The sequence below is a fragment of the Myotis daubentonii genome, chromosome 8 (genome assembly GCF_963259705.1).
Source record: "Myotis daubentonii chromosome 8, mMyoDau2.1, whole genome shotgun sequence".
Classification (NCBI taxonomy): domain Eukaryota; kingdom Metazoa; phylum Chordata; class Mammalia; order Chiroptera; family Vespertilionidae; genus Myotis; species Myotis daubentonii.
Genome location: NC_081847.1, coordinates 84973237 through 84999524, shown reverse-complemented (window position 1 = coordinate 84999524; position 26288 = coordinate 84973237). Strand labels below are relative to the sequence as shown.

Sequence of the window (26288 nt, the reverse complement as noted above, 5' to 3'; positions counted from 1 at the left end):
GAGGCAGGGAGGAGGTCCGATCAGGGGGAGAGGGTGCGAGGGGAGAGCGGAACCTTGGGCGTAACAGCTTGGGGTTCACCTGGATAAAGCAAGCGGAGATGGGAAGGTATTGCCTCAGACGCCCTCGGCCCTCCAGTGGCCCAGAAAGCTCAGGGGCTCGGAGACCACGGGATGCTGTGCGATTATCCTAGGTGGGTGGGTTATGGAGTCCCCACTGATAGCTTCCTTCATGAGGCAGATTCCTGATTTTCTCGAGCTTCTGACCTTTAGAAGCTATTTGGGGTGGGGGCGGGGGGAGAGGGTATAGTATGGTGTGGAGCCTGGAGCCTGGGTGCTGGGCTGACCACCCCATTCAGCCCGTCACTCTGGGTGGGGCTCGCAGGCTTGCGGAGCCCCTGAAATGTAAACGTGGGGAAGGAGCCCTCCCTGGGGAAGGAAGCCCGTGTTCATGAAGGCCCTCAGGAGAGCGGAGCAGCCCACCACACGCCAGGGAGCACTGGGCTGAGGGCCCCGCCCGCCCGGCACAGGCACTTACTGGGCACCTATTCTGTACAAGTCGTGCTGCCAGGAGCTGGGGACCCATGAAAACTCAGCCAGGATTCCTGCCCTTAGGTTTGCAACCAGGAGCTGGTTAGCACTCCAGGCACCCAGGTTAGTCCCTTCCTCCTTTCCTCGTAGCAGGCGGGGCCAGAACGCCACACTTCACGCTGAGGGAGGGGTTTGGTGTTTCTGGAGACCTTGAGACAAGCAGGAGAGGAAGTCCCCCCTATGACCGGAGTTAGAGGACCGGCCCAGGTTCTCTGCTCAAGCTACAGAGGGGACGGATGTGTCACCCAAGCCCTGAAGATGGATCTTATGCTCTGATTTACGGATAGGGGCAGCCGGACCAGAAAATTCCGAGTGCCCCTTCTGGCACGAAAACTTACAGTCATTCCCAGAGACCCCACGGGGGCCCTACGGAGCCCGTCACCCTTCAATAGCGTTTCTGTCTATCAAATGCCCCAAGGTCAATTTTTTAAGAGGGTGTCTTCTGGAAGGTGCTGGCAGAGACCCATTTATTTTTAAGTCTGTTTTTTTTTTTTTATTGATTAAGGTATTACAAATGTGTCTTTATCCCCCCATTGTCACCTCATCCCCCCAGTCTTGCCCTCACCCTCACCCCCTGTTGTCTGCGTCCATCGCTTATGCTTATATGCATGCATACAAGTCCTTTGGTTGATCTCTGGTCACATTCCAGATTCCGATTTTTGCGTTGTCTTTTCACAACAACCCTGCTGTGTTTGTGACTTGGTGTTTTTTTCTCCCCCCCCTTCAAAACAAGGTACTGCATCCTTCTGTTAGAGGTGTTGTTGGCAACGGTTGCTAGGGAGAGCTGGGTTCAGTTACAGACACACTGATGCCTGCTCTAATAATACTTTGCTCTGCATAGCTCGGATGCAGACACCTCTTGGCTAAACAGGGCGCACGCATTTCAACGGAGGAGGCTTGAACTTGTACCACCCAAGCATAGCTCGGCGAGGAGCACTCCCCGAGCCCAACTGGGCAGCCCGGGGTGGTGACGGGGCAGTGCTGGGCGGAGGGGGCTCGAGCCTCTAATTCCTGTCATTCCGAATGTCCCATAAAAAGAGGCATGCTCATTCTTCCCCTCCCCGTGAAACTGGAGCCCGGGCCCCATTACCGCGCAATTCCCTGGTGAGGATCCAGGCAGCGTTTTGGTGGTTTCTGTAACTCAGGGGCCTGGGGCAGCGCATTCTCCTGGAAGTCAGAAATCACCGAGCCACGTACTCCAGTGGGTGTGGGACTTCACAAGTATGAAGAAGCCGGGAGCCGGGCGGGAAGGGTGGGGAGAGGCGGGCTGGGCAGCGAAGGGGATCACTCCCCAGCTTTCCCTGGGTGGCCTGGCCCCTGGCACAGCCTGGGAATGTGGGTGGAGAGTGAGGCCCTTTTCCTACCACATGTGATAACTGCTCTCACAAATATCTGAGGCCAAGAAAAAGGAACAGGGCGGGGGAGAGGAGCTGAGGACAGAGAGAAATGGGGTCACTGGGAGAGGAGAGGCAGCTGGGGGCTCCGCCTGGTTCACTCGGAACCTCAGAATGATGGTGAGGAGCACGAAAAAGGGGCCCTGGGATGGTCCAGACCAGCTTCCTCATTGCACGGAGGGTAAACCGAGGACGGGCAGAGTGAAGGGAAGGTTCAGCTGCTGATGTCTCCCCCTTCAGCGTTCTCCTCCCAGCTCACCCACCTCGCTCAGCGGCGAGTCCAGTCCCTGGCACCCATGTATTGACTCACTTATGGGGAGACAGGCAGGACCAGCAGGCTCACAAGTGACAACAGTGCACAGTGAGGGCGTTGCTGGGGTATCTTCCTAATAGTGGCGCTGAACCTGTCGCACCATAGATTCACCGGGGGGGGGGGGGGGTTCTTTAAAACAGGATGCCCATGTCCTGGCCAGTGTTGCTTGGTAGTTAGAGCGTCAGCCCGTGTACCGAAGGGTCGTGGGTTCAAATCCCAGTCAGGGGCACGTACCTGGGTCACAAGTTTGACCCCCAGCCTAGTTGGGATGCGTGCAGGAGGCAACCAATTGATGTATCTCTCTTACGTCGATGTTTCTCTCTCCCCCTCCCTCCCTTTTCCACTCTCTCTCTACAAAGCAATGGGGACAATATCCTCGGGGGAGGATTAACAACAGCAACAGAAAGGAGGCCCAGGCCCCGTCCTGGGAGAGTGTAATCGGTGGTCTGGGGGAGGGGCCCTCCCGCATGTTTTGAAAGCTCCTTCCCACGCGAGTGTAATGGACAGCCAGGCTGAGCCACGGGCCTAAGGAAAGCCCGGTACTCCCAGGCTGGATCCCACTCCCCACAATCGCACCGACAATGCCTGTGCCTCGGTCGGCCCGTCTGTGACACTGAGCCATCACCACGGTCGCCCAGGGCCCCATCACTGGCCAGCAGCGCCGGATGAGACGCTCAGGTCCACCAGGCCCACTGGATCAGAATCTGCATTTCAGTAAAAGCCCATGTGATTCACACTCACATTCAAGGCGAGAAACTGATCTAATGTACACGCCTGATTGGCACATGACGGACAATTAAGAAACGTCTGATTATCAGGTAGCATTTTACTTATAAGAACACCACCAAGAGAAGAACCACATCTCAGGCAAAAAGACTCGGCTTAGATGTAACAACTGCAGAGTGTACTTTGCGCTGTGGGACTGGTGACAGGGGTCCACGGAGACCCCAGGGTGGGTCTCTGGCATCACCCTAGCTCATGAGGGCAGTGACTCTGGCTTCCTTCAGGTGCCAAAGCTAAGTCTGGCTGGGAAGGACTAAAGGTCCTGTGACTTCCCCCCGCCCCATTTCCCTCTCCACAGGGGCTGCACCCCAGCCTGGCAGGCAGCCCTCACACGCCTGCCAAGTGTCCACTCTATCAGAGCCTGCCCCGCCCTCCCGCGCTGCCAGCTCCCACTGCTGACGCCCAGGCGGCAGACGCGGTTGGCCAAGGAGGGCAACATCCAGAGCCAGCTGCTGGGAGCTGTGCTCCGCGGGCACTTCACACCCTGGGCCCTTCGCAGCCAGAGCCAAGCACTAAGCCGGGTCTCAGAACTGGGACGTGGTGGCAGCAGCCAAACCTGGCCCCATGAGGGGCGTCTCAGGGGCCACCAAACTGAACCGGGGGCTGGCTGGGAACCCGGCGGCCATGGCCTGGCGTGGAAGAAGCTGAGTGTGAACCTCAGAGGGAGGAAGGGGAGGGAAGGGCTCTGGGGCTGGGCCCAGGGCTGCCAGCAAAGGGATATAAATCAGATTCACCAGAAAATGAAAGCTGGTGAAAAGAGAGATCCCTGTGGGTGTTAAGGAGGGGAAGGGGGCTGGATGAGCCATGCTCTCTCTTCTTGTACTCCGTGGGTCTGGGGTGGTGTGTGGCCAGGAGTTATGCCGCCTGGAAGCCTACACTCACCGGCCACTTCCTGAGCTGCGGAGAGGAGTGGCAGAGCCCACAGAGGCCCAGCCAGACATGGGTGGTGGCTTCCTGGGGGCCTGGTAAGCGGGGTTTGGGGCGTCTGTAAGGAGCTGGGGTAACCTCACGCCAGCACAACCAGCCTGCCTTGCACAGGAGCCCAAAGGGCCTTGAACGGCGACTCAGGAGGCCCCAGTGCCCGGCTCATGCCCCTGGTTATGCCCTCCGAGGGGCCCCCTCCTCAGTGTACATGAAAGCTGGGGTTGGAGGTGGTGAAGAGGGGAGGGGGAGGATGTTTCCATTTCTAAATACCTGACCCACAAGTGCTCCACGCAGGCAAACGCCATGGGAGGGACAGCTCTCCTCTGCCCAGAGACAAGGTGGCCTCAGTGGGGTGGACACACCTTGAGCCACGATATGGGGTGGGCCGGTTTCCGAGGACCAGGGGGACCCAGGACTGCTTCATGCCAGGGCCAGGCCGTGGGAGAGTGAGGAAGGAAGAGGCCATGTGGCCCCTCGCGTCCTCCCCAGCCCGAGTCATCTCCAGCAGCACAGAATCCTGAGGCCGCTGCCGAGTGCCAAGTAGCTGAGCACTGGCCCAGGGAGAGCGCAGAGCCAAGCTCCGGCTGACGGTGTGAACCCGGTCGAGAAGCCCCGTTTCTCAGCTTTCAGCTTAGTCCTCGCTCTCTGTCCTGGTGTTTGCCAGCCGGTGTCTCTCAGCACAGCAGTTACGCGAGAAGTCATTAGTGGGGGGCTGTGGAGAGGACTTCGCTGAGCTCAGTGCAGCCTAGCAGGTTCCCTTCCACTGTCGCGGGCCAGTCCGCTTTGGACTAATGGAGAGGCCCGTGTCGGGCCACGGAGCCCCTTTAGTGGGTGAGCACTTGCAGGATTGATGCCTTGCGGGACGCTGTGGGCGAGGCTGCTCTAACCAGGGGTCCTTGGAAGAAATGCCTGACCTGGGCAGGATCTTGGGGGAGGGGGTCCCTTGGTCAGGGGGTGCATGGTCAGGTGCATCATCCCATGCCCTATATGTCTGTCCGTCACTGGCTTTGGCAAGATTACCAGGATCTGGTCGCCACTGTCCAGAAACCTTGCCCTCTCCTGGCCCTTCTCAAGAAAGGACAAAGGCCAAGGCCACAGGCCACAGGCCGATCCCATCCTGGACTCCCTGTGCCTGGTGGTACGTGGCAGACAGGCGGCTCCCCACTGCCACCCCCCACACGCTCCGGGACATTCCGGCCCGCAAGGGACATGTCCAATGTGCAAATCCCTCAGGTAATGCGGGAATTCGTCACCAGGGGAGCGTGGGCGATCCAGGAATGGGAACCTGATCGGAGCCCGGAGCTGGAGACGCAGCCCAGGCCGGCCAGTGAGGGCTCAGGTTGCAGTGAGCGGGCTCCTTGGGAAGAGGAGAGGACCGCGGGATGGAGCCCTCTGGAGAGGGCTCCTGCCTCCCTGTTCGTAGGGGAAAGACAGCAGACCGTGGACCAGGTGGTTGAGACCAGGTGGCCATCTGTCCTAGTTCACACTTGGTATCTGGATAGTCCCAGGGCCTAGTGTGGCCACCATGCCCTGCTACCTGCTACCTATCTCCGACACCACCAGTTGACCTTCTACCACCTCTGACAGACGAGCTGGCAGCAGCCCCCCAGCTCCGCACTCGAGATGAAACTGTGCTGGGCTCAGTCTAAGTGCCCACGCTTACGCCTCCTACACGCTCACCCCAGTGAAACCATCGCAGAGCTCTGCCGCCGTGGAGGAAAGACCGAGGAGCCGGACGAAGCTCCCGGGGGCGGAGGGTTTTGACTGGGAGAGCACCAAGGAACAAGACTATGAAATCACCACACTCCCCTCTTCCCCACGAGGGTTTCAGGAAGCTCAGAGCATCAGCAGACAGGCCAGACCTTCCCTGCTCAAGGCCCTGTACCTTCTGCTCAGACCCATCTAAGCACCAGCTACAACCAAGGGCACCACCTCCAGGGGTGGGGGCTGGGGGGCTGGTCCCAGAGAGGGGGAGCCAGAAGAGAGAGAAGTCCGCCGCAAGGTCGTGTCTACTCAGACGTGGAGAGGTCAAAGCACAGGCTGGCTCAGACCGCGAGCCAGCCCTCTTATCATGGAAATAGAAAGAGGCAGAGGCCGGTTAAACATGACGCACCTATAAAAGTATACTGGGCCGCCGTCACCATGGAGCCCTCACACAAACACACGTAAATCCGGCCACTCAGCCCTTGCCCCTTGAGTGCCTTCTTATTTTCTATAATTAATCGGGCAAGGGTGGAACCTGGGAAAAGTTCAACCGTGGTCAGAATTTGCAGCCTTCTCTCTAGTAATAACCCCAGGGGCGGGGGGGGGGGGCGCGGCCGGACGCAGCTGCCGGTGTCGGTTACCTGGAGCATGTTGAGCAGCAGGCTGCGGAACTTGGTCCCCTCCACCATGAAGAGCGCCATCTTGTCGCAGAGCTTGGCGGCCGTGAAGGCGAAGCTGCGGTCGGACACGGCCTTCTGGTAGATGGTGCGCACGATCTCGCCCAGCATCTCCTCCGAGTTGGTCGAGTTCTGCGCCTCCTCCATGAAGGTGCTGAGCTTGGCGTCCACGTCGCTGCTGTTGTTGCGCATGCTGTTCAGGATCTCGATCAGCTTGTCCATCTTGTTCTGCTGCGGGGTGGGGGGCTCCACGGCCACCTCGTCCTGGGGGCAGGGAGACAAACCGAGGCGGCCTGAGTGGAGCCGAGGTTCTGTGTGTGTGTGTGTGTGTGTGTGTGTGTGTTGGGGGAGTGGCCTGTATGGGAAGTGTGCCGCCCACAGAAAGGACCCAGCCCTACCTTCTAGAACCCCGTCTGGTTCCCCCCAGGAATGCTGACCTGCAGCAAGGACCCTCAGCCCCACGCTCTCTGCTGCCCTTGTCCCCGGCCCTTGCGACATCCCTTCTAGCGAGCCCCATCTCTCACCCAGGATTCTCACGTGTATGGGTTCTGTTTGCCTACGTGCCCATCAAAGGTCTCAATCCAGGAATGGTTTAATAGGGCTCACAGAAGATGCAATAAGATAACAAATGAAAAACTGGGCCAAAGCCCTGACCGGTTTGGCTCAGTGGATAGAGTATCGGCCTTCAGACTGAAGGGTCCCAGGTTCGATTCTGGTCAAGGGCATGTACCTTGGTTGCAGGCACATCCCCAGTGGGGAGTGTGCAGGAGGCAGCTGATCGATGTTTCTCTTATCGATGTTTCTAACTCTCTATCCCTCTCCCTTTCTCTGTGTAAAAAATCAATACAGTATATTTTTTTAAAAAATTGGGCCAAAGAGAAGATGAGGGCAGGAAGACTAGGTCGGGAAGGAAGGTGGCATCCAAAATGCTTGCTACGCTGGTCAGACGCGCCCATGGAGTAGCTCTAGGCTCCTAGAGCACACGGTGGTTGTGTTCTCTGGGTGTAGGGAACCTGTGGACACGGCCATGGCGTCAGCTTTGTGTCCGATGGCGACGGCTGGCCTTCTACCCACACACACTACACACCAAGGAGTCCCCCTACGTGTCACCAAAAGGAGGGGCACTTCTAGGAGGGGAACCTCAGGCAGAAGCCTACCCCCTCCTGAGGTTTCAACGCCACGCCCCAGAGGCAGGTGGGAGGAGGGAGAATGGCACCTGACAGTCGCAAAAGTATTTACTCAAACACCACAGGCCGGTGGCCCGGAGTGTGAGGGACATAACTCCGGGGGTGTGAGGGCAGGTGATGGGCAGGATCAAGGGCAGAAGGAAGGTCTGCACTGGCCTCTCTGTTTTCAACAAGGAGAGCTCTGGGCCGGGGCAAGGACGGAGTTCCGGAACCTGCTCTCTGCTTCCAGTGTGTGGCTGGGGAAGTGGCCGTCACTCCCGCACCTCCCATCGCCCCCAGGCACGGCCTCTTCCTCCCCTCCCCTCCCCTCCTCGGCTAAGGGGTGGTACCCCGTGCCCACTTGAGGGGCCAGAATGTGCTGGAGGAGTTCATGCAGGTGCCAGGAGTCCCCAGGGCAGTGGCGGCTCCCGCTTCTCTCCACAGGGCGCCTGCCAATGCGCCTACCTCACGCGTCCTCCCTGGTGGAAGAGAACAATGAAAATGCAATTACCGGTCCTTTCTCCTTCAGCCTCCGCCGCAGCCTGTCTTTGGAAGACTGGAGCAGGGTAACTCTGGGCCGCTCCCCGATGCGCTCGGGGGTAACACTGTCTTTACGCTTTGCCTCGGCCTCCGGGGCTCCCGGCTGCTGCGGGGGCAGCCTCTCAGAAGCTGCGGGGGCCGGGCCATCGGGGCTGCAGGGGGGCTCGAGGCCACTGTGCCCGGTGTCCCCCAGGGCGTCCTCCAGCTTGGGGCTGCCCACGGTCACGGTCTCTTTAGCACTGCGGTGGGTGCCTGCCTCTCCCTTGTCGCCCGGTGGGTGCTTCATGTTGCCATGGTGCCAGCGCCGGTTCTGGCTGTAGCCGTGATGGGTGGGCCTCCCTGAGGGGTGGGGCGCCGAGCCCCCCTGGTAGGACTTCTGATGGTCCCTGTTGTGTTTGGCACTGCCTGGCTGGTGGTCGCCGTGCTGCTGGGGCTTGCTCCCTCCTGGAGGTCTCTGCTGCCGTCTGCGAACCACAGGGAAAGACAGAGAGGGTCACTGGGTGGGCTGTGCAGGGGCCCTGCGTCCAAACACGGAGAGAGGAATTTATCGAGTTGCTCATTTAGTCATTCTTTCAACACTCCTGCTGGGTGCCTCCTGTGTGCCAGGCTCTGTGACAGGGCCTGGGGATACAGCAGGGAACGAGATGACAGGTCCCTGAGATCACAGAGGAGTTAAGTCAATCCTTGGCTAAAATAAGTATTTTATTCCCCTGGTAGAATATGCATTAGCACATGTGCGGGGAATACAATTAGAACGATACAATAGCTGTGCAGTGAGCCCTCCTAACTGTCTGCAGCCACCCGGTGTCCTCTTGAAGCGACTGTTATCATTTTGTGAATCTTCCAAACGTATTCGATACATGTCCTGGCAAAAACGTATACACAGACCTGCATCCGATAACAACTATCCTGTTAATGACTTAAAAAAAAAATCCTCAACCAAGGACATGCTGAGAGAGAGGAAGGGAGAAGGAGAAAGAGAGAGAGAAACGTCAATGTGAGAGAGAAACATGGATCAGTTACAGGGGCTCAAACCCGCAACCCAGGTATGTGCCCTGACAGGGAGTGGAACTAGCAACCTTTCAGTTCACAGGACAATGCTGCTCAACCAACTGAGCCACGCTGGCAGGGCTCCTGGTAATGACTGCTTACCATAATGACTCTTGAAAAGCTGTATCATTTGTTAAACAACTTTCTTTTTGATACACTGACGTTTTTACCCCCAAACACAGTAACAAAATCTACACTAGTAAAAGAGAAAGATGCAAACTGACCGTACCATTGCGACACCCATCAGCCAATCGGGAGTATGCAAATTAACCCAACAAAGATGGCAGGTTAATTTGCATATGCAGGTGCTGAGCGGCCAGGGGCAGGGCGGGATGCTTGTGTTGTCGCCATGGTGACGACGCAGGTGTTCCGCACCACCCCAGCCCGCTCCGGGCCTCTGGGTAGCATGGGAAGGTGGAAAGGAGGCTCCAGCCAGAGTGAAGGTGGTGCTGGCAGCCAGGGGAAGGAAGGCCCATTCTTGCACAAATCTTCATGCATCGGGCCTCTAGTATGCTATCAACAGTTGTTATAAGCTGAATTGTGCTCCTCCTACCTCAATTCATGTGTCAAAGCCTCAATCCCCAGAACATCAGAAAGTGACTATATGTGAAGATAGGGCCTTTTCTAAAGGTGATTCAGTTAAAATGAGGCTGTTAGGATGGAGCCCAACCCAATGTGACTATTATCTTTATTTTTAGAATTTTTACTTATTGATTTGAGGGAGAGAGAGAGAGGGAGGGAGGGGTGGGGCGCTGAGCCCCCTGGTAGGACTTCTGATGGTCCCCGTTGTGTTTGGCACCGCCCAGCTGGTGGTTGCTGTGCTGTTCCACTTATTTATGCATTCATTGATTATTCCTGTATGTACTCTAACCGGAGATTGAACCCGCAACCTGATAGGAATGCTGCTCTAACCAACTGAGCTACCCAGCCAGGGCATGGCTGTTGTCTTCCTAAGAGATTAGGACAGACGTGCTCATGCACAGAAGAATGGCCACATGAGGACACAGCGAGAAGTGGCCATCTGAAAGCCCAGGAGAGAGGCCTCAGAGGAAACCAAACCTGCTGACACCTTGACCTTGGCGCTCCAGCCCCCGGAACTGTGAGAAAATAAATCCCCGTTTTTTTAGCCACCCAGACTGTGGTATATTGTTATGGCAACCCAAGCTGACGAACACAGAAGTGATATTTAGCATAATGGTCTTATGCAAAGACAGGCTCACCGATTTACTTGACACAACACTTCCTAAGCAGAGCATACCGTAGGGGACAAATCTGAGGAGTGTGCCAGGGGGAAAACCAAATATTTTGATTTGTGGATTGAAGGCAAGCGAGTGGGGGGTGCATTTCAGTGATCTCTCAGTCTTGCGCACGGGGATCTCCCGTCCCCGGAAGCCCTGTGCTCCGTCTCACCCTGTGCCCTGGCTTCATGTGAGTGCTGTTGGACAACAAGGTAGCCATGGGCCTCTCAACAGCTGTAAAGTCAGAAAGATGCTACCGTCCAAAAAACGAGGCCCACCCCGTCCTCGGCAACCTTCCCGGCGTTGCATTTTATGAACGGATTCTATTTATTCTCTTTCAAATCATTACCACTGATATAAACTCAACTGGAATGTCCATCTGATAATTTTGTCTCTGTGAAAATTTAGGGGTACCTTGGGCTGGGGTTAAACACCATTTTCCCATTAAAATGAATTAAAAATATATATTTTTGATAACATTTTTTTTTAAAAAAAGCTTTCTCTAAGTGGCAGGGTTTTCAGGGAAAATTAGTTGTTAAGTAAGGGACAGGTGTATGGCGTTCATTTTGTTTCCACACAAATGATAACCTGGAATACACTGTGTACAGTAGTCCCCCCCTATCTGCAGGGGAGATATGCCCAGACCCCCAGGGGCTGCCTGAACCCTCTATACACTGTGTGGCCTCGCCCTCATTACATGCAACATTTTCACTTACAGGAAGCACTTCCCGGCTTCTCTGTGGCATATCCAAACGGCCAGCAGCACGGCTCTTGCACTCTGGGGCCATTGTTAAGTAAAATAAGGGTCGCTTGAACACGAGCACGGAGATACCATGCCAGTCGATCTGATAACCGAGGTGGCTGCCTAGTGACTCAGTGGTGGTGGGGGGCACCTACGCGTGGAGACACTGAACAAAGGGGCGATTCACGTCCAGGGCGGGACGGAGTGATGGGGTGGCGCGAGATTTCATCACGCTACTCAGAGTGGTGTGCAACTTAGAACGTATGAATTGTTTATTTCTGGAATTTTCCATTTATATTTTCCGACCAAGGTTGACCCCGGGTAACTGAAACTGTGGAAGGGGAGACCGTGGGTAAGGGGGACTGCTGTATTGGAAGCAGACATCCGTATGGCTCTGGATGGAAATGTGACAGTTGGTTACAAAAGCCTCTATGTGACATGCAAACCGCCGGGCCTCGCACTGTCAACTCCACTGGCGGCAATTAACAAAGGAAACAATCCAGGACGTGCATAGGGATTGCAGGTACAAGGGTGCTCCCGATGGCCATGCTTGTAGCAACAAAAAACAATGTGGAGCAATTAAGAACGTGGTGGAGGGGTTCACTCTTGTTGATGGAAGAGAGCAAGTGCGGTAATGTGTGCAGCACGAGGCTATATTTTTTAAAGGCAAGTATTTATACGCATAGAAAAATCTGGAAGGGCACACGCCAAAATGTTTAACAGTGGCTTTCGAAACGAACATGCATTTATTTTTCTAAACTTTTTATTGTGAGGTGATTATAGATTTCCCACGCAGCTGTAGGAACTATGGCAGAGAGATCCTTTGTATCCCCTGCCCAGTTTCTTTCCGTGGTAACATCTTGCAAAACTATAGTACGGGATTTTTTGACATGGACACAGTCAAGGTACCGCACCTTTCCATCACCACAAAGATCCTTCATATCCCCCTTTAATAGTCACACCTGCTTCCCTCCCACCACCCCTCCTTCGCCCCTGGGAATAACTAATCCGGTGTCCATTTCTACAATGTTGCCATCTCCAGAATGCTACATAAATGGAATCAAAAGTCCACTGGGGTTGGCTTCGTCCCCTCAGCGTAACTTCCGGAGGCTCATCCACGTGGCTGTGTGCGTCAACAGTTCATTCCTTTTCACTGGCGACTAGTCTCCCAGAGTGTGGATGGACCAGTGAGTGTAACCATTTACCCGTGGAAGGGACACCTGGCTGTTTCCGGTTATTGGCTCTTAGGCACAAGGCTGCTAGGAACACTTGTGTACAGGTTTTTGGGTGGACATAGTTTTTATTTCTCTGGGATAAAATGGTGCCTGGGAGCACCACTGCTGGGCCCTAGGGTAGCTGCGTATTCAGTTTTTGACGACAAAGCTGAACTGTTTCCCAGAGAGGCTGTACCGTTTGACACGCCCATCAGCAATGCAGGAGAAGTTCCCAGGCACTGCCTCGTTGGATACCTTTTCAGCCCCACCCTTTTCCGCGTCTCCTTTCTGGACTCCAGGGACAGTTTGTTCTTTTTCAGTCCATTTTCTCTCTGTGGCTCAGCCTGGATCGTTCCTATTGCTCTGCCTTCCAGGGCACCAGCTCTTCCCTGTGTTCCCTCTGTGCTGCTGTTGAGCCTATCCATTGTTTCAATTTAACTATTAAGTTTTCATTTGGTTCTTTGTTATATCTTCTATTTCCTTGCCAAGATCTATTTTTCACTTTGTTTCGAGTGTGTTCCTAATTGTGCTTTGCAGCATTTTCACTAGTATGTTGGCTGCCTTAAAATCTTAGGTGATTCTAACATTTCTGTCATCTCAGTATTGATGTGTATTATCTCCTTTCATTCAGCTTTGGTTTTTCTGGGTATGACAAGAGGTTGTCAGTTGAAACCTGGACATCTTGGGTATTTCTGCTACGAGACTCTGGACTTGATCAAACCTTTCATCTGGTCTCCTCTGACCTTGCTCTGGTAGTGGAAAGGACCATCCCGCCCCAGGGCTGCCAGGAGGGGAGTGGAGGTCAGGCTCTCCCTGGGCTTTCTCTGACACCCCAAGGGGGTCCTCTTTTCTGCTGGCAGGGGTGGGAGTTCTGGGTGCCCACCCTCCCAGGAGGGTGGAGTCTCAGCCCCTCACTTGGCCTTGGCTGGCATGGGTGCGGGTGGAGTATTTTCTGGGGCATTTGCCTGGAGTAGAGAGCTATTGTCTACATTTCCTGTCTTGTGACGATGCCCCTTTCCTGGTCCTTCGGCTACGAAGGGCAGGCTTCTGTTTGGGCTTTTTGGGTCTGCCTGTGCCTATTGGCATTTTGGGTTGCCAGCTTCTTTAGCTCCAAGTCTAGGATCTATGAGGCCAAGAGAAAAGCTCAAGCAAGTCACCGCCGTGTCATTCCTCAGGTGCCGCAGTCCCAGCCAGTCTGCCTTCTCTCCACCGTTCGGAGCCCTCTTACGCTTGTTTTGATAGATAATGTCCAGGGGCTTCGTTGTCTGTATTATTTTAGTAATTTAAGAGTCATTATAGAAACATTTACAGCTGCCTGGTATGCTGAGCTGAGCGTGAGGCCTGCGTGGTATTTTCACCCTCGTCTGGGTTCGATCTCAGTGGGCCTAATGCTTTAAGTTCTGGATGATGGTCAGATTGATTGACAGCAGGGGAGGGATCACCGGCGTGGACACCCAGGGAAGAGATGGGCCCCATCAGCGAAGCCAGTCACTGAGTCAGGCTCCTCCCAGGATCACCACTGGCCGCCAGAGGAATTCCATGGCCCGCCACCTCCCCCGGGCGCCACACGCCTGTGACTTTGGTGAATTCTCCCTACTTATATTTTAAATTACTTTTAATTAATTGGCCCTTTCCCCTTCCACTCTCTTTGTTCTTCGAGCGTGAGTAATTTTTAAGCCCAGAGAAGCACTTTGGAAATTCCCTGGCAGATAATGCTTGATTCTTACAACTTTGGTCATCCTTGTTTAGAATTTCTGTGGTGCCCGCGGCCATGGCCCAAGGATGCCCCCAGAGAGGGGCTGACCCAGCCCTTCCCAGCATTTGTCTCGAAACTGTCTGGATTCCCAGTTCCCGCATCAGGGATTTCCCTCTCTCTTCCTCAAATCCGCCCCCTCCCCCCAATCAAACAAAAAACAAAACTTCCCTCTACCTGGAGGAGGAAGGGGTAATTTTTACATGGCTGGGGGAGGTGGGGTGTTGTCAAAGGCTCAGAAAAAAATCAGCTAGCTCTTTGCAAAGCTTTTGCTGTTTCTTCCTGGAATTTGTTTTTTTTTAGGGGGTGGGGAGGGTGCTAGAATTCCATGTCCTCCTAGTTCAAAAGATCTTGGAGCCAGCCAGCCGTCAATACAGCAAAGACCAAGAATGCCCAGTTGCTGGGCAATAGTGGGTCTTCTCAGGCTCACTCTGTCTGGTGGCAGGATGATGTCTGCGGCTGGAGTCCACCCTCCAGGGCCTTCTCCTAACTGGGCAGGCCAGACTGACGGAGTCAAACGGAGAAAGGCTGATATGGTACTGGACGGTACGGAAGGTTAGCTGGGTGGGCCCTAGGAGGGTAGGAAAGAGCCAGATGCCATAGAGGCAAAGGGCATGAAACCTCTTCTCCCCTTTCCTCCTTCCTGCTCCAGGCCCTGCTTTGTTCTCTGTGGGCAGGCGGGTCAAGACCTTCTTCCCATTTTACAGATAAGCCAACTGAGGCTCAGTAAGGTGCAGTCTCACACCAGAGGGCCTTGCAGAGGCTCTCAGAAACATGCCCAGCCTGTCAGGGCATCACAGCACCCAGCGCCCACTCGCTCTCACATCCAGCCCTCTTGGGAGAACAAGACTGAATGACAACTGAGACCTGCTATGGTAACAGCCCTGTGAGGCCCACATCCTTGACCTGGAAAAGGGCTGTGAGGGCCCAACCCATTGCAACAGACTTGGGGCTGGGCCTTGGTCCCTGACAATGGAGACCCAGGCTTCCCTGCTCTGGCCATTCACAAATATTTGTCAGCTGCCTGAGCTGCCAAAACCAGCTCCTCTCTCTCCTGTGTTTGCCGGCCTGGGTTTCGGCGATACCTTCCTCCAGGGTCCAGCTGGCCGCTCACCAGGAAACCTGTGGGTTTAGGTTTGGCTGGGCTGGGGAGACGCTGCCTTTGCTCCCCAGCAGCCGGGCAAGAAAAGAGCACTTGGTGTCGGATACACGGACATGTGGGTCCGGGTTTTGGAGACACACTAGACATGCAGTCCTCAACCCTACAAGCAAACGAGGGGGTGGGGATCCAGCTCACCGCCTGCCTATTATGTTCTAATCTCTCCAGGGAGGCTTTCTCTGGTGGCGGTGGGCGGGGGTGGGAGGGGGGGACGGCTTAGGAGATAAGATTAATATTCCATTTGTGCTACTGGTAACACCTGCTGTTAGGGAAATAATGCTTTTTATTGAGAATGGAAATTTTCAGTATGCTGCTTCCATCACTCATTTAGTTTATTCTTTCTTCTTGGGGTTCTGAAATCAGATGTCTTGTTTCACTCTTTCTCTCTTTTATTAAAAAAAAAAAAAGAAATTCTCGGAACACCACAGCTGCATTTTGGGAGGTGGGTGTCGGGAGAATAACTTCAGATTTTGTGTTGAGAAATGGCTTTAACAGCAGTCCAAACGCAGACAAACATCTCTGTTCGTTTTTTATTTCATAATCGTTCCCAACTAGATATTCCAAGGGCCACCGACTTATTATGGTTCCCTCAATGTCGGACACCTGACCACATAATTTGTAGGTCTGCTTAAAATTTTCTGAAAGCAAAATTCCTAGGGCAAGCGGTTTGAAAACTATTCACGGGTTCATGTTGCTTGCCTCCAGGAAAAGTGATGACTGCTTATTCTGGAGCTCGGGCGCCTCTGCGCCTGCCCACCTACACACCCAGCACCCGCCTTCCCCGCCCCAGCCCCAGCCGCCCGGCAAAGTGCGAGCAGAGGTGAGACTCAGGCTGAGGCTCAGGCTCAGGCGTGGGCGTGGGCGGGGGTGGGAGTGGGGGTGGGGTTGGGGGGTTGCTGAGCTTAGTGGGGCCCAGGAATAAAGGCTGCCCGCCGCCGCGGTTTGCAGAATGACTGTGGCACTCAATGAGGAAAGGCACAGGGGAAACTCCTTCTCTCTTCAGGGAGCCAGCCAAGGGGACAAGGATCAGAGCAGCCTAGACGAACTGAGCACCTCCGATGCACTTGGGGCTGAATCCGCCGACGGAAACCCACGGAGCCTGGGAGGCTGCAGCCTGCTCAGGGCTGCGAGGCTCAGGCTCAGGGGGGATGTGCCTCTCTGTGTCAGTTCCCAGCTGTGCCGGCCCCACCTCAGGGGTGGCTGTGCGGGTAACAGGAGTGACAGCATGACGGTTTTCCAGATGGGAGAACAAAGGTTCAGAGAGATTGCTTCGTCCCCCTGGGGCTGCCCAGCTCCTTCGGCGCGCCTGTCCTAGCGCCCAGTCGGTGCCCGCACACTCGGCGGCCCGAACGCTCTCTGACCGGATTAACGATGACCTGTCTGAGGTCTCGGCGCTCTCGGGAGCACTGAGGGCATCACTGCAAAGCGCTGACAAGGGGAGCACCTGTCACCGCCGGGGCCATCACCCACATCGTGGCAGCACCATACTGGTGAGCCTTCCGGACGCCAAGCCCGCCCCCCCCCCCCAACCCCGTCGGGGTCTCGGGACAGTCCCAGAGGAGAGCGCCCTGTGCTTCAGGAACCCCCTGCTGCCCCGGCGGTCAGCCCAGCTCTGGACTCTCCCACCCCAACAGGCTGCGGGCTCTCCTTTCACCCAGAGTCGGGCAGGAAATAATCCAAGACTGCGGTGTCTGCCAGCCAAGGCGAAAGTTCATGCAAGAAGTTCGGCATTTCACTCGGGGTCGAAAGCTTTAGAAACCAGACGTTCACCGGGCCACGGGGATGCTCTGGAACGGAGAGAGAGGGTCGGAGTGGCACCCCTGCGCCCTGAACGCAAAGACTTCTCTCCAACCACGGAACGACGGAACCAGGGAGGACGAGGGACAGGCTGGCTCGGGGATCGCTTCACTAACCATGCGTGTTCTGGGACTCTGCTCTGCCTGGAGGTTACTCGGGTGGCAACGGGCTTGCCCAAGGCAATGCTCCTGGAACACTGTAAGGGAAGCCGGGGGTGGGGGTGGGGGGGCACAGAGCTGTGCAGCTGTCCCTAAGGAGTCTCTCAACAGCTCTCCTCATCCCATCTGGGCTTCAAGGCCCAGATCTGCCCAGGAGCCTCCCCAGGCCCTAGGAGCCCCTCACCCCCCCAACTCCTCATGGGACTTCCCTAGTCTCTGCCACAGACGGACAGCCTGGTGTGTTCCTCCCATAGGCCTTTACAAGCATACACTTCCACTTCCACGGGATGAAGCAGAACCTTCTCTAAATCTCCCTCGGGTCTGGCATGGGTTGGGCATTCCTTCATGCCTCCAGTGAGCCCTGAAACATGCCAGGCCCTGGGGACCCAGCGCTGACTCAGACACAGGGCTGTGCCCTCATGGAGCTTAGAATCCATTTGAAGAGACAGATGCTGATCCATTAATCCCAGAAACTGTATCTGGCTACGACCAGGGATAAAAGTCACGGAGGAAGGGAAGCAGAAGGCAGCAGAGGGGGTCTGTCTTGGTCTGGATCAAGCTACTTTATTTGTGGCATTCGGTGCAAAGTAAAACGTAGGTCTCTTATTTGAACACCATTAAGAATTCCAGGACAGCCTCGGCAGCACACCCAGGACACCAGCCCCGAGGAACGGGACCGGACCTGAGGTCACCGCGGAATAAAAGCAGGCCAGCATGTACGAAGCACTAGCCATGCGCCAGGCACCGCTCTCTGAGAGGGCGACTATTGCTAGCCTGCTTTACAGAGAGAGGAGTGGAGCACAGGCCGGGTAGGAACTTGCCCAAGGCCACACAGCTTGCAAGAGGCAGAGCTTGGATTTGAATGAACAGTCCGGTCTTAGCCTGGGTGTCCTTAACGGCCACACTCTCTCGCCTCACAATTGCTGAGGCCTGTTTCAGGGCCCCAGGGCCCGGGGCAGCCTGCACACCCCGGGGAGCCACTGCGACCAAATTTAGAGGAGCCCGGGCCTTGGAGAAAGCCTGTGGGGGCAGGGGCTGCGGGCTGGATCTGCAGAAGCAAAGGCCACAGGCTGGGCTGAGGGCGCGGGCAGCGGGGAGCTGGGCCGTGGGAGGAAAGCCTGGGAGGGCCTGGACGCCGCTCTGCGTCGAGGTTTGGAAATCCGGCCTTGCAGCCTTGGCTCCGCGGCGTCTGGGGAAAACCACAGAACCACGTGTGGCCCTCGGGTTTCCATCGTGCTGGGAACGATCCTTTCCTCCCCACAGCCTGCCAGTTCCTGTGGCGGGCCTGTGGGCAGGGCTGCGGGTGGGGCTGAGTTTTCGGGTGGCCCCCTGGCTCTGGGGCTGCGCGCCGGGCGAGGGGAGCAGGCGCCAGGGGCCCTGGCTACCTCCTTCCGTCTTGCAGCACAGCAGGCCCTGGGGAAACAGCTTTCTTAGGGGAACGAGATGGGCTCAGTCTCACTCCACTGCTGAGGCCGTTCCAAGGCCCTCCTCTCCACCCCAGAGGCAGAGCCAGGGCTCTCGCCCACCTTGCTCAGCACCCATTTGCAAACCACCCACCGCCCCAAGGCTCAGTATTCCTACCTGCAGAATGGGACTACCTCGCCCCCACTCAAGGTGTTCCTTTAGCAGGGAGGGTCTCACGTTCTGCACATTCCTGCCTGGGTCACAAGCTGGTCTGGTTACAACACAATGGAGCCCTGGAGAGCCTTTGGGGAACAAAGGCACATTATGACAACGAGGTATTATTTTTGTTCCAGGGTGAATCAGGCATTCCAAGAATCCTTGGCCACATGCATTCGGAGGCAGCGTGATGTCATGGGAAGAGCACGCGGCTGCCCCGGTGGCGTTTCCAGGGGAAGGCCCTCGCCCTTCCACCTGGCCCGGCCAAGCCGGCGGTCTCGAGGTCCGGCCTGTGGACCCTCAGTGCAGCCTGCTGGCGAGGCCAGGCATCCGCCGAGCTGTGTGTCCACCAGGGCGCCCTCTCCGAGGCCGTGGCCACAGCCGTGGATGCAGGTCAGTCTCAGCTGGGATGCGGGGATTCCCAGCTCTTACCCGGTCATGTGAATCAACGCCAGGAAGCCCAAATCTGGCTATGCCACCCTTCTGGAGTCTTGAGATTCTGCCGGCTCCCACCCACTTTTCCTAAAGAATCTGCCCCACTGTGTGGCCTCCCACCGCCCGCCCCTGCCTGGAATAGAGGTGGTGCTCAGCACAAACTACCAGGCATTGATCCAGAGGCAACACACTGTCACAGTTCAGGGCTCAGACTTAGGAGCTCGACCACCAGAGTTCAAATCCTGGCCCTGCACTTCTCGCTGAGCAACACTGGGCAAGTTCCTTAACCTGTCTGGGATGCAGCTCCTTCGTCTGTGAAACGGGGACAAATGGAGTACCCCCCTCACAGGCTCTTGCACGTTTTAAAGGAGTTGATGGAAACGTCGTTTCAGTGTTTGGTTGCAGTGATATGACACTGGGGTTTCCAAACAGTATGGGATAAACCCATCGGCGCCCCCCGCAGAGGTGGCGAGCATCAGCACACCCGCAGCACAGGTCGGGAGCCTGAGCTGTGGGCAGACAGGCTATTTCAAATGCTAGAAACCAAGGCGGAGACCCAGGATGCCCAGCGCCTGATTTCTGCTCTCATGTTGGCCTCTCAGGGCTACATTTTGGACAGAGTTTCTCACCATGGAAGTGTTCATTGCCAAGTACTCACGACCATCATCCCAAGGGAATCACTGCCCAAGGGGTCCCTACAGGCGTGAGGAACACCGCCCTGGACTTCCTTTACTCCCAGCCTCAAGCCTGGCCAGTAGTATCTACCCCAGCTGGCCAGTGGGCGTTGTCTGGCCCCATGTTATCTTGCTGACTCCGAATACTGACTTCAGAGATCCACTCAGGAACTCTGAAGTGTTTGAATCTCACTATCTCCATGCAGCAGAAGAGCCCTCACACTGGAACAGGCAGGACAAAGAGGAACGGGGATGGAGAGGGAGCCCCGTGAGCGTTTTAGATCCCAGGTGTGACCGACTGCCCAATGGCTGAGCCCTTCGGAACGACGGGGGAAGGAAGGCCAGAGGACAGCCTGAGCTCACCGAGTGGAGGCCCTTCCTCAGAGGGGGAGCTGCCCCACAAAGGACGGGACTGTGTGGGAATGTGCTGAGCTCCCTGCCGCCAGAGGTGTCCAATCGCTGACCAACAGTTAGTTCTGGAGACCTCCTATGCCTCATCTGCCCATTTTGCAACCAGCACCTCCTCCAGGAAGCCCTCCTGGGTCTCAGAAGTGCTCCCAGGAGTTCTCACCTGGAGAGGCAGCATGATGCAGTCAGTAACAACTTGGGAACCTGACACACCTCGGTTCAAACCCTGGTTTTGTCCCCGTCTAGTTGGATGGTCTTGGTCCAGTTGCCTAACTTCTCTGCTCCTCAGTTGTAGCAATCAAATGGACCTCATGACTGGAAAATAGGTGAGGGGTAGACCTGAAAGGGCTGAGCCCACTTATACCTCTGCCTTGGCTGGCGCTGAGGGACTCTTGGGAAACGGAAGCAAACATGGCTCCATGATGGGAAGCAGAGGGTCCAGGGCAGTCCCTGAGCTGGCTCGGCTCTGTGGGCGGCAAAGCAACGCCGACCTTCCAGGCTCTCTGGGGAAATGCTGTCGGCTGCCCGCCCGTACCAGTCCATCAGCCATCACATCCCCGCCCCCCTCCTGGGACAGCCTCCTCCCTCACAACTTCATTACTGACAGGTCTGCTGTCCCCGAAGGGCCATTTTTCCATCCCGGGAAGGAGAGGAAATGTGAAATGGAGTTAGTTGGAGCAGGGCCTCCCTCGGGTCCCATTTTTCAGCCAGGGCTGGTGGAACTGACAAGTCCATGGCGAGACGTTACGGCAGATGGAGAGCCACTCAACAGCTTCATGCACATCACGGGCCCCGGCCCCGCCCAGCCGTCTCGGGACACGGCTGCCCAGCAGATGGGTTCCTGGGCTGGAATCTTCCAAAGTGCAAGGGGAATTGTGGCAGAGTGCTGTAGCCTTCACATTAAACACCAGCGACATCGATCTGCTAGGCCTCAGTCTCTCTATTCAGGGACGGTCAGACAGGCAACGAGGACCTACTCTTGCTAGCTCTCCAATGCTGGGGTCCCGAGGCTTAGAGCCGTGAGTTTAAAACCAACCAGAGGCCCCTTCTGACAATGGGACGACAACTAGTAACACTGGAAGAAATGGCGGAACTAGAAAATCACTTGGCAACCATCATCATCATGACTGTTTCAAGCAGGAGACGTCAATGGGAGCCAGTGGGTGAAAGTTGGAGAAAAACAGAAGGTTGGCGCGGTCTCAAAGCATCTCCCCACAAGCTATTTCTTAATGACTGAGGGAAATCTCGTAACTTTACAGTGGAGAGCCTTGGCAGGCACTGCCTTCACCAAGTAATCGAAGTCAACACAACCGGTCATGAGACGAAAAAACAGCGTGACGCCCCCGATGGGATGCCCTGAGAAGGGTACGGCATCACCAGCGCATTTACCCTGTCTCACCACGAGGAAGTATCAGAGAAAACCAAACTGCGGAAACCCCCAAGTAACTGGCCATTCCTTAAGAAAGGCAATGCCATGAAATACAGAGTCTTGGGAACTGACCCCACATGAAAGAAACGAAAGACACACAATACTGGAGGAAGAAAAGGCCCAAGAGCAGATAACAGTATTGCATCTGTGTTACTGGTTTTGATCACTGTATTGTGACGATGAAAAAAAATGTCTTTCTAAAGAAACCCACTGTGAAGTCTTTAGCAGTGAAAAGGCATCATTTCGGCAGCTGAGGCAAAAAGGAATGTGTATGAGACAGAGAAAGATAAAGCAAGTGTCTGTTAACATTTGAGGAATCTGGGTGAAGGATATATGGGAATTTTTTTTTTGTACTATCCTTGCAGCTTTTCTGTGAGTCTGAAATTTGGTTAAAATAAAGTTTTAAAAAAATGAGTAGGATTTGTTGAGAAGGGGAGAAATGGAGAGGACACTCCAGAGGACACACCAGACTCAACGAAGGCTTGGGGGCCGTTTTTCTCATCATTTTCTTATGTGCCAGGCCCACCAAATAATATGCATAAAACTGACCACAGAGCAGCCTGCTTCCCGAGCAGCAGGTGAGTCTACAGAGACCCTTGACCACTGGGGCGGCCCCACCCGGGGTGCACACAGAGCTCACTGAACACTTCTGTCCTCCCGACCCATAAAAAGTCCTTGATGGAACTCAAACATCTGGGCACAACCTGAAGGGCAGCCACACTCCTGCATCCTGGGGACACAGGCCTGGCGGACCCCATGCACCGTCTGTCATACACAAGTTTTCAGATAACACTTGCCAGGTTGAGCTTCCCAAGGCAAGACTCTGTTCTCCGGTGGGAGCCTGTATGGCACCCACCAGGAGACCCAACTCCTCAATGAGTGGCATTAAGAACCTTTTTTTAATTCCAGGCTTATTTTTACACCTGTGGAAACTAAGGCAGTTTCGTGGGCTGGTCACAGCTCTGCTGAACTTTTGTAGACTTGAGAACCCCTGTCACAGTAATATATGGGGGGGGGGGAGGGCAAAAGTAGGTTTACAGTGTGAGTATGCGAAACACAGAACTTATTCTTGTATTATCATTTGTTAAATATCGTACCACTTTCCTTACGAACAACTGTAAACCTACTTTTGCCCCACCCTGTACCATCTTGCAAACACCCTTAGGAACTAAAAACCTATTTTGCCCTTTTCAATGATATACAATAAAGAAGTTATTTTATGTAAAACATGGTTTTTAGATTGATATGTTATTGGGAGCAAATTATAAGGTTCATATTTAATATGATGATCTTTAATAACATCTCTGAATAAAGGCAAAATTTACCCCCCTTATCAAGTGATGCCTTCTCCTTAATTTACTGTAAATGAGTTATGAAAGCAAAAGCATGATCTTCTACAAAGACATTTCAAAATGACATATTACCATTACATTGTGGCGTTGGGTCCAGCTACAGACTTACATGTAGGCTAGCGTTTGACTATATAAGGCAGAGAAAGAAACAAAAAGCAAAGACGGATTTCGTGGCCCACTGTTGGGAATTCTTGTATTTTATGTTTATTTGCTTTTTTAAAATAAAAATCAACTGGCTTGTTTTTGCAATTTTCTTGCTTTGTTTCTAAATGATGAGGCCCGAGAATTTTCAGGAAGCGCTCGCAATCGCTGCTGCCCAAATAGCAGGGTGTGAGCGTGGAGGGTCTTGGCTCCCTGTGAACAGAAGGGGATGCCCCATCCACCCCGGGCTCAGTCTCTCTCCAGCCCGGGGAGTGGGCTCTGCGGGCACCCACAGCTGCCCCTCCTTTCCGCGTCCCCCCTCCCCCCAACATGCCAGATGAATGTTTGCTTGGATCCGGGTGGAGCGCCGAGGCGAATGAGCAGATTTATTACCACTTGTATGTTCCTCATGAGCCAGCCTTTTAATATCAGGGCTCCTTAATGCTTCCTGCTTTAACCAACTGTCCATTATGGGTAAAAATTAAACATTTGTCTAAGGATAAAAATAATTCCAAACTGCGTAATGGTCAAAACCACCAGAGCGGCTGAGTGACGGGCTGGCCAAGGGCTGAGTCTTGGGGTGCTCTCTGATCTTGTTAAGTCTTGGCTCACTCCACCCACGTGGTTGGGGTCTACACTATGGGTTTCTAAGGTGAAAAGATACCCGTGGTGGTGGGGGGGGGGTAAGAGCCTGGCTTGGGCCAACCAGGCCTGGGTTCAAATCAGGACCCTGTCACCTCCTCACCGTGTGCCTCAGTTTCCCCTTAGGAAATGATAAGGGATACCGCTAAGGTCCTGGGGGTTAAATGAGCTTCACTTGGCCAGTGCCTGCCACAGATCAATCATGCCCACAACTCTGTGGGGCAGACAGCAACATTATTATCCTCATTTTTAAAGCCGATGAAACAGGCATAGGAGGTTAAGGGACTTGCCCAGGTCACACAGCTAGAAAGTGGAAGCTGGGAGAGGCCAGGCTATTCTTCCAGACTTGGCAGAGGTGGGGGCTGGACGGAACGATCGCTCGCTGTCTGTTGAGAGCTCACAGCGTAATATTTCTGTGCCTCGTGAGTAATCTTTTAAGGGTCTGTTTTTGGCTGCCCTGGGATTCCAACTGACCACAGTGGGAGGGAGCGGGTTGCTGAGCCCACTCCTTTCTGAGGCCGGAGCTGCACCGCTCTCCGGGGACACAAACAATCACGGCCAAGGGCAAGGACCCGCGGAGCCACGACACGCTAACTGGTGGTGATAAAACCCTTTCCACTCCTGGTCATCCTGCCACAAATGCTATGGGGCCTCCTGGACACCCCGGCTCAGCAGCATGCCTGCCTCCCCAGGCACAGCAAAAAGGTTTGTTTTAATTTCAATTTAACTTTTATTTATAATTATGTGGAATTTTTACATGGTTCCCAAGCCAAATCTGCAAAACAAGGTGTCCAGTGATATCTGCCGTCTCCTCCTCCCCCGCTCTAACCCCCAGAAATAACAATTTTATTGGTTTTATGGTTTATTCATCCATTCATTATCATTTTTAAAAATTTATTTTTTCTTGCCCTAGCCGGTTTGGCTCAGTGGGTAGAGCGTTGGTCTGCGGACCGAAGGGTCCCTGGTTCGATTCCGGTCAAGGGTACGTGTTTGGGTTGTGGGCTTGATCCCCACTAGGGGGCGTGCAGGAGGCAGCCGATCAATGATTCTCTCTCATCACTGATGTTTCTATCTCTCTCTCTCTCTCTCTCCCTTCCTCTCTAAAATCAATAAAAATGTATTTTTAAAAAATTGTTTTTTCTTTAAATATCGTTTGTAAACAATCTTATATTGGTTATATTAGTTTCAGATTTCTACAATACAGCGATTCAACATGTTTATACCTCACAATGTGATCACCCCACCAATTCTCGTAATCAATTATCTCACTGTGTAAACTTATCACCATGTTATTAACGATACTCCTTTTCCCTTTTCACCTCCCCTCCCCCCTTTTCTGGTAACCATCCTTTGGTCTCTGTTTCTCATTATCTTTAACACTAGGGGCCCGGTGCACGAAATTCGTGCACTGGGTGTGTGTGGCGGGGGGGGGGGGAGTGTCCCTCAGCCCAGCCTGTCCCCTCTCACATACTGGGAGCCCTCAGGCGTTGACCCCCATCACCCTCCAATCGCAGGATCGGCCCCTTGCCCAGGCCTGACGCCTCCGCCAGAGGTGTCAGGCTTGGACATGGGACCCCCATCTCCCTCTGATCGCTTGCTCGACCCCCCGCCCAAGCCTGATGCCTCTGACCCAGGCTTCAGGCCTGGGCAAGGGGACCATCATATCCCCCCAATCCCCGGCTCCGCCCCCCACCCAGGCCTGATGCCTCAGCCAGAGGAGTTGACCCTCATCACCCTCCGATCACCAATCACCGGATTGGCCCCTTGACCAGGCCTGAGGCCTCCGGCAGAGGTGTCAGGCCTGGGCAGGGGACCCCCAGCTCCCCGTGGTTGCAGGCTCCGCCCCTGCCCCGGCCTAACGCCTCTGGCTGAGGCGTCCGGCCCGGGCAGCGGGGACCCGCAGCTGCAGCGGCCCCACGATCGTGGGCTCCGCTTTAGGCCCAGGCAAGGGACCCCTAGCTCCTGGTACTGCCAGCTTTGACCGTGCCCAGCTCCCATTGCTGGCTCCACCCCTACTTCCTACTATCACTGGCCAGGGCGACAAAGGCACCTGATTCTCCCATCATGGCTGGGGGGCAGGGCAAAGGCGGCCCCAGGGCCGCCTTTGCCCTGCCCCCCAGCTCTTAGCTCCCCCCTGGGTTTCCGATCACTGTCAGTGGCAGGGGGCTTCTTCCTGCTTTCCCTTTCGCCTCCCTGCATTGTGCCTACATATGCAAATTAACCGCCATCTTGTTGGCAGTTAACTGCCAATCTTAGTTGGCAGTTAATTTGCATATAGCCCTGTTTAGCCAATGAAAAGGGTATCGTCGTACGCCAATTACCATTTTTCTCTTTTATTAGATAGGATAATATGAATATATACTGACATCTGTCTTTCTAGGGGGAAA

The 26288-nt window shown here is 54.8% G+C and overlaps 1 protein-coding gene across 5 annotated transcripts in view; it reads right to left on the bottom strand.

The window, feature by feature from the left end:
* Positions 1-26288, bottom strand: part of CTIF (cap binding complex dependent translation initiation factor) — a 235386-nt gene that overhangs the window by 72004 nt on the left and 137094 nt on the right. For all 5 annotated transcript variants that reach the window (XM_059707250.1, XM_059707247.1, XM_059707251.1 and 2 more), the window contains 2 exons: positions 8061-8553; positions 6348-6647 (listed from right to left, as the gene is read on the bottom strand). In XM_059707250.1, coding sequence (XP_059563233.1) covers positions 6348-6647; positions 8061-8553 — 793 coding nt within the window. The remainder of the gene's footprint in view (positions 1-6347; positions 6648-8060; positions 8554-26288) is intronic.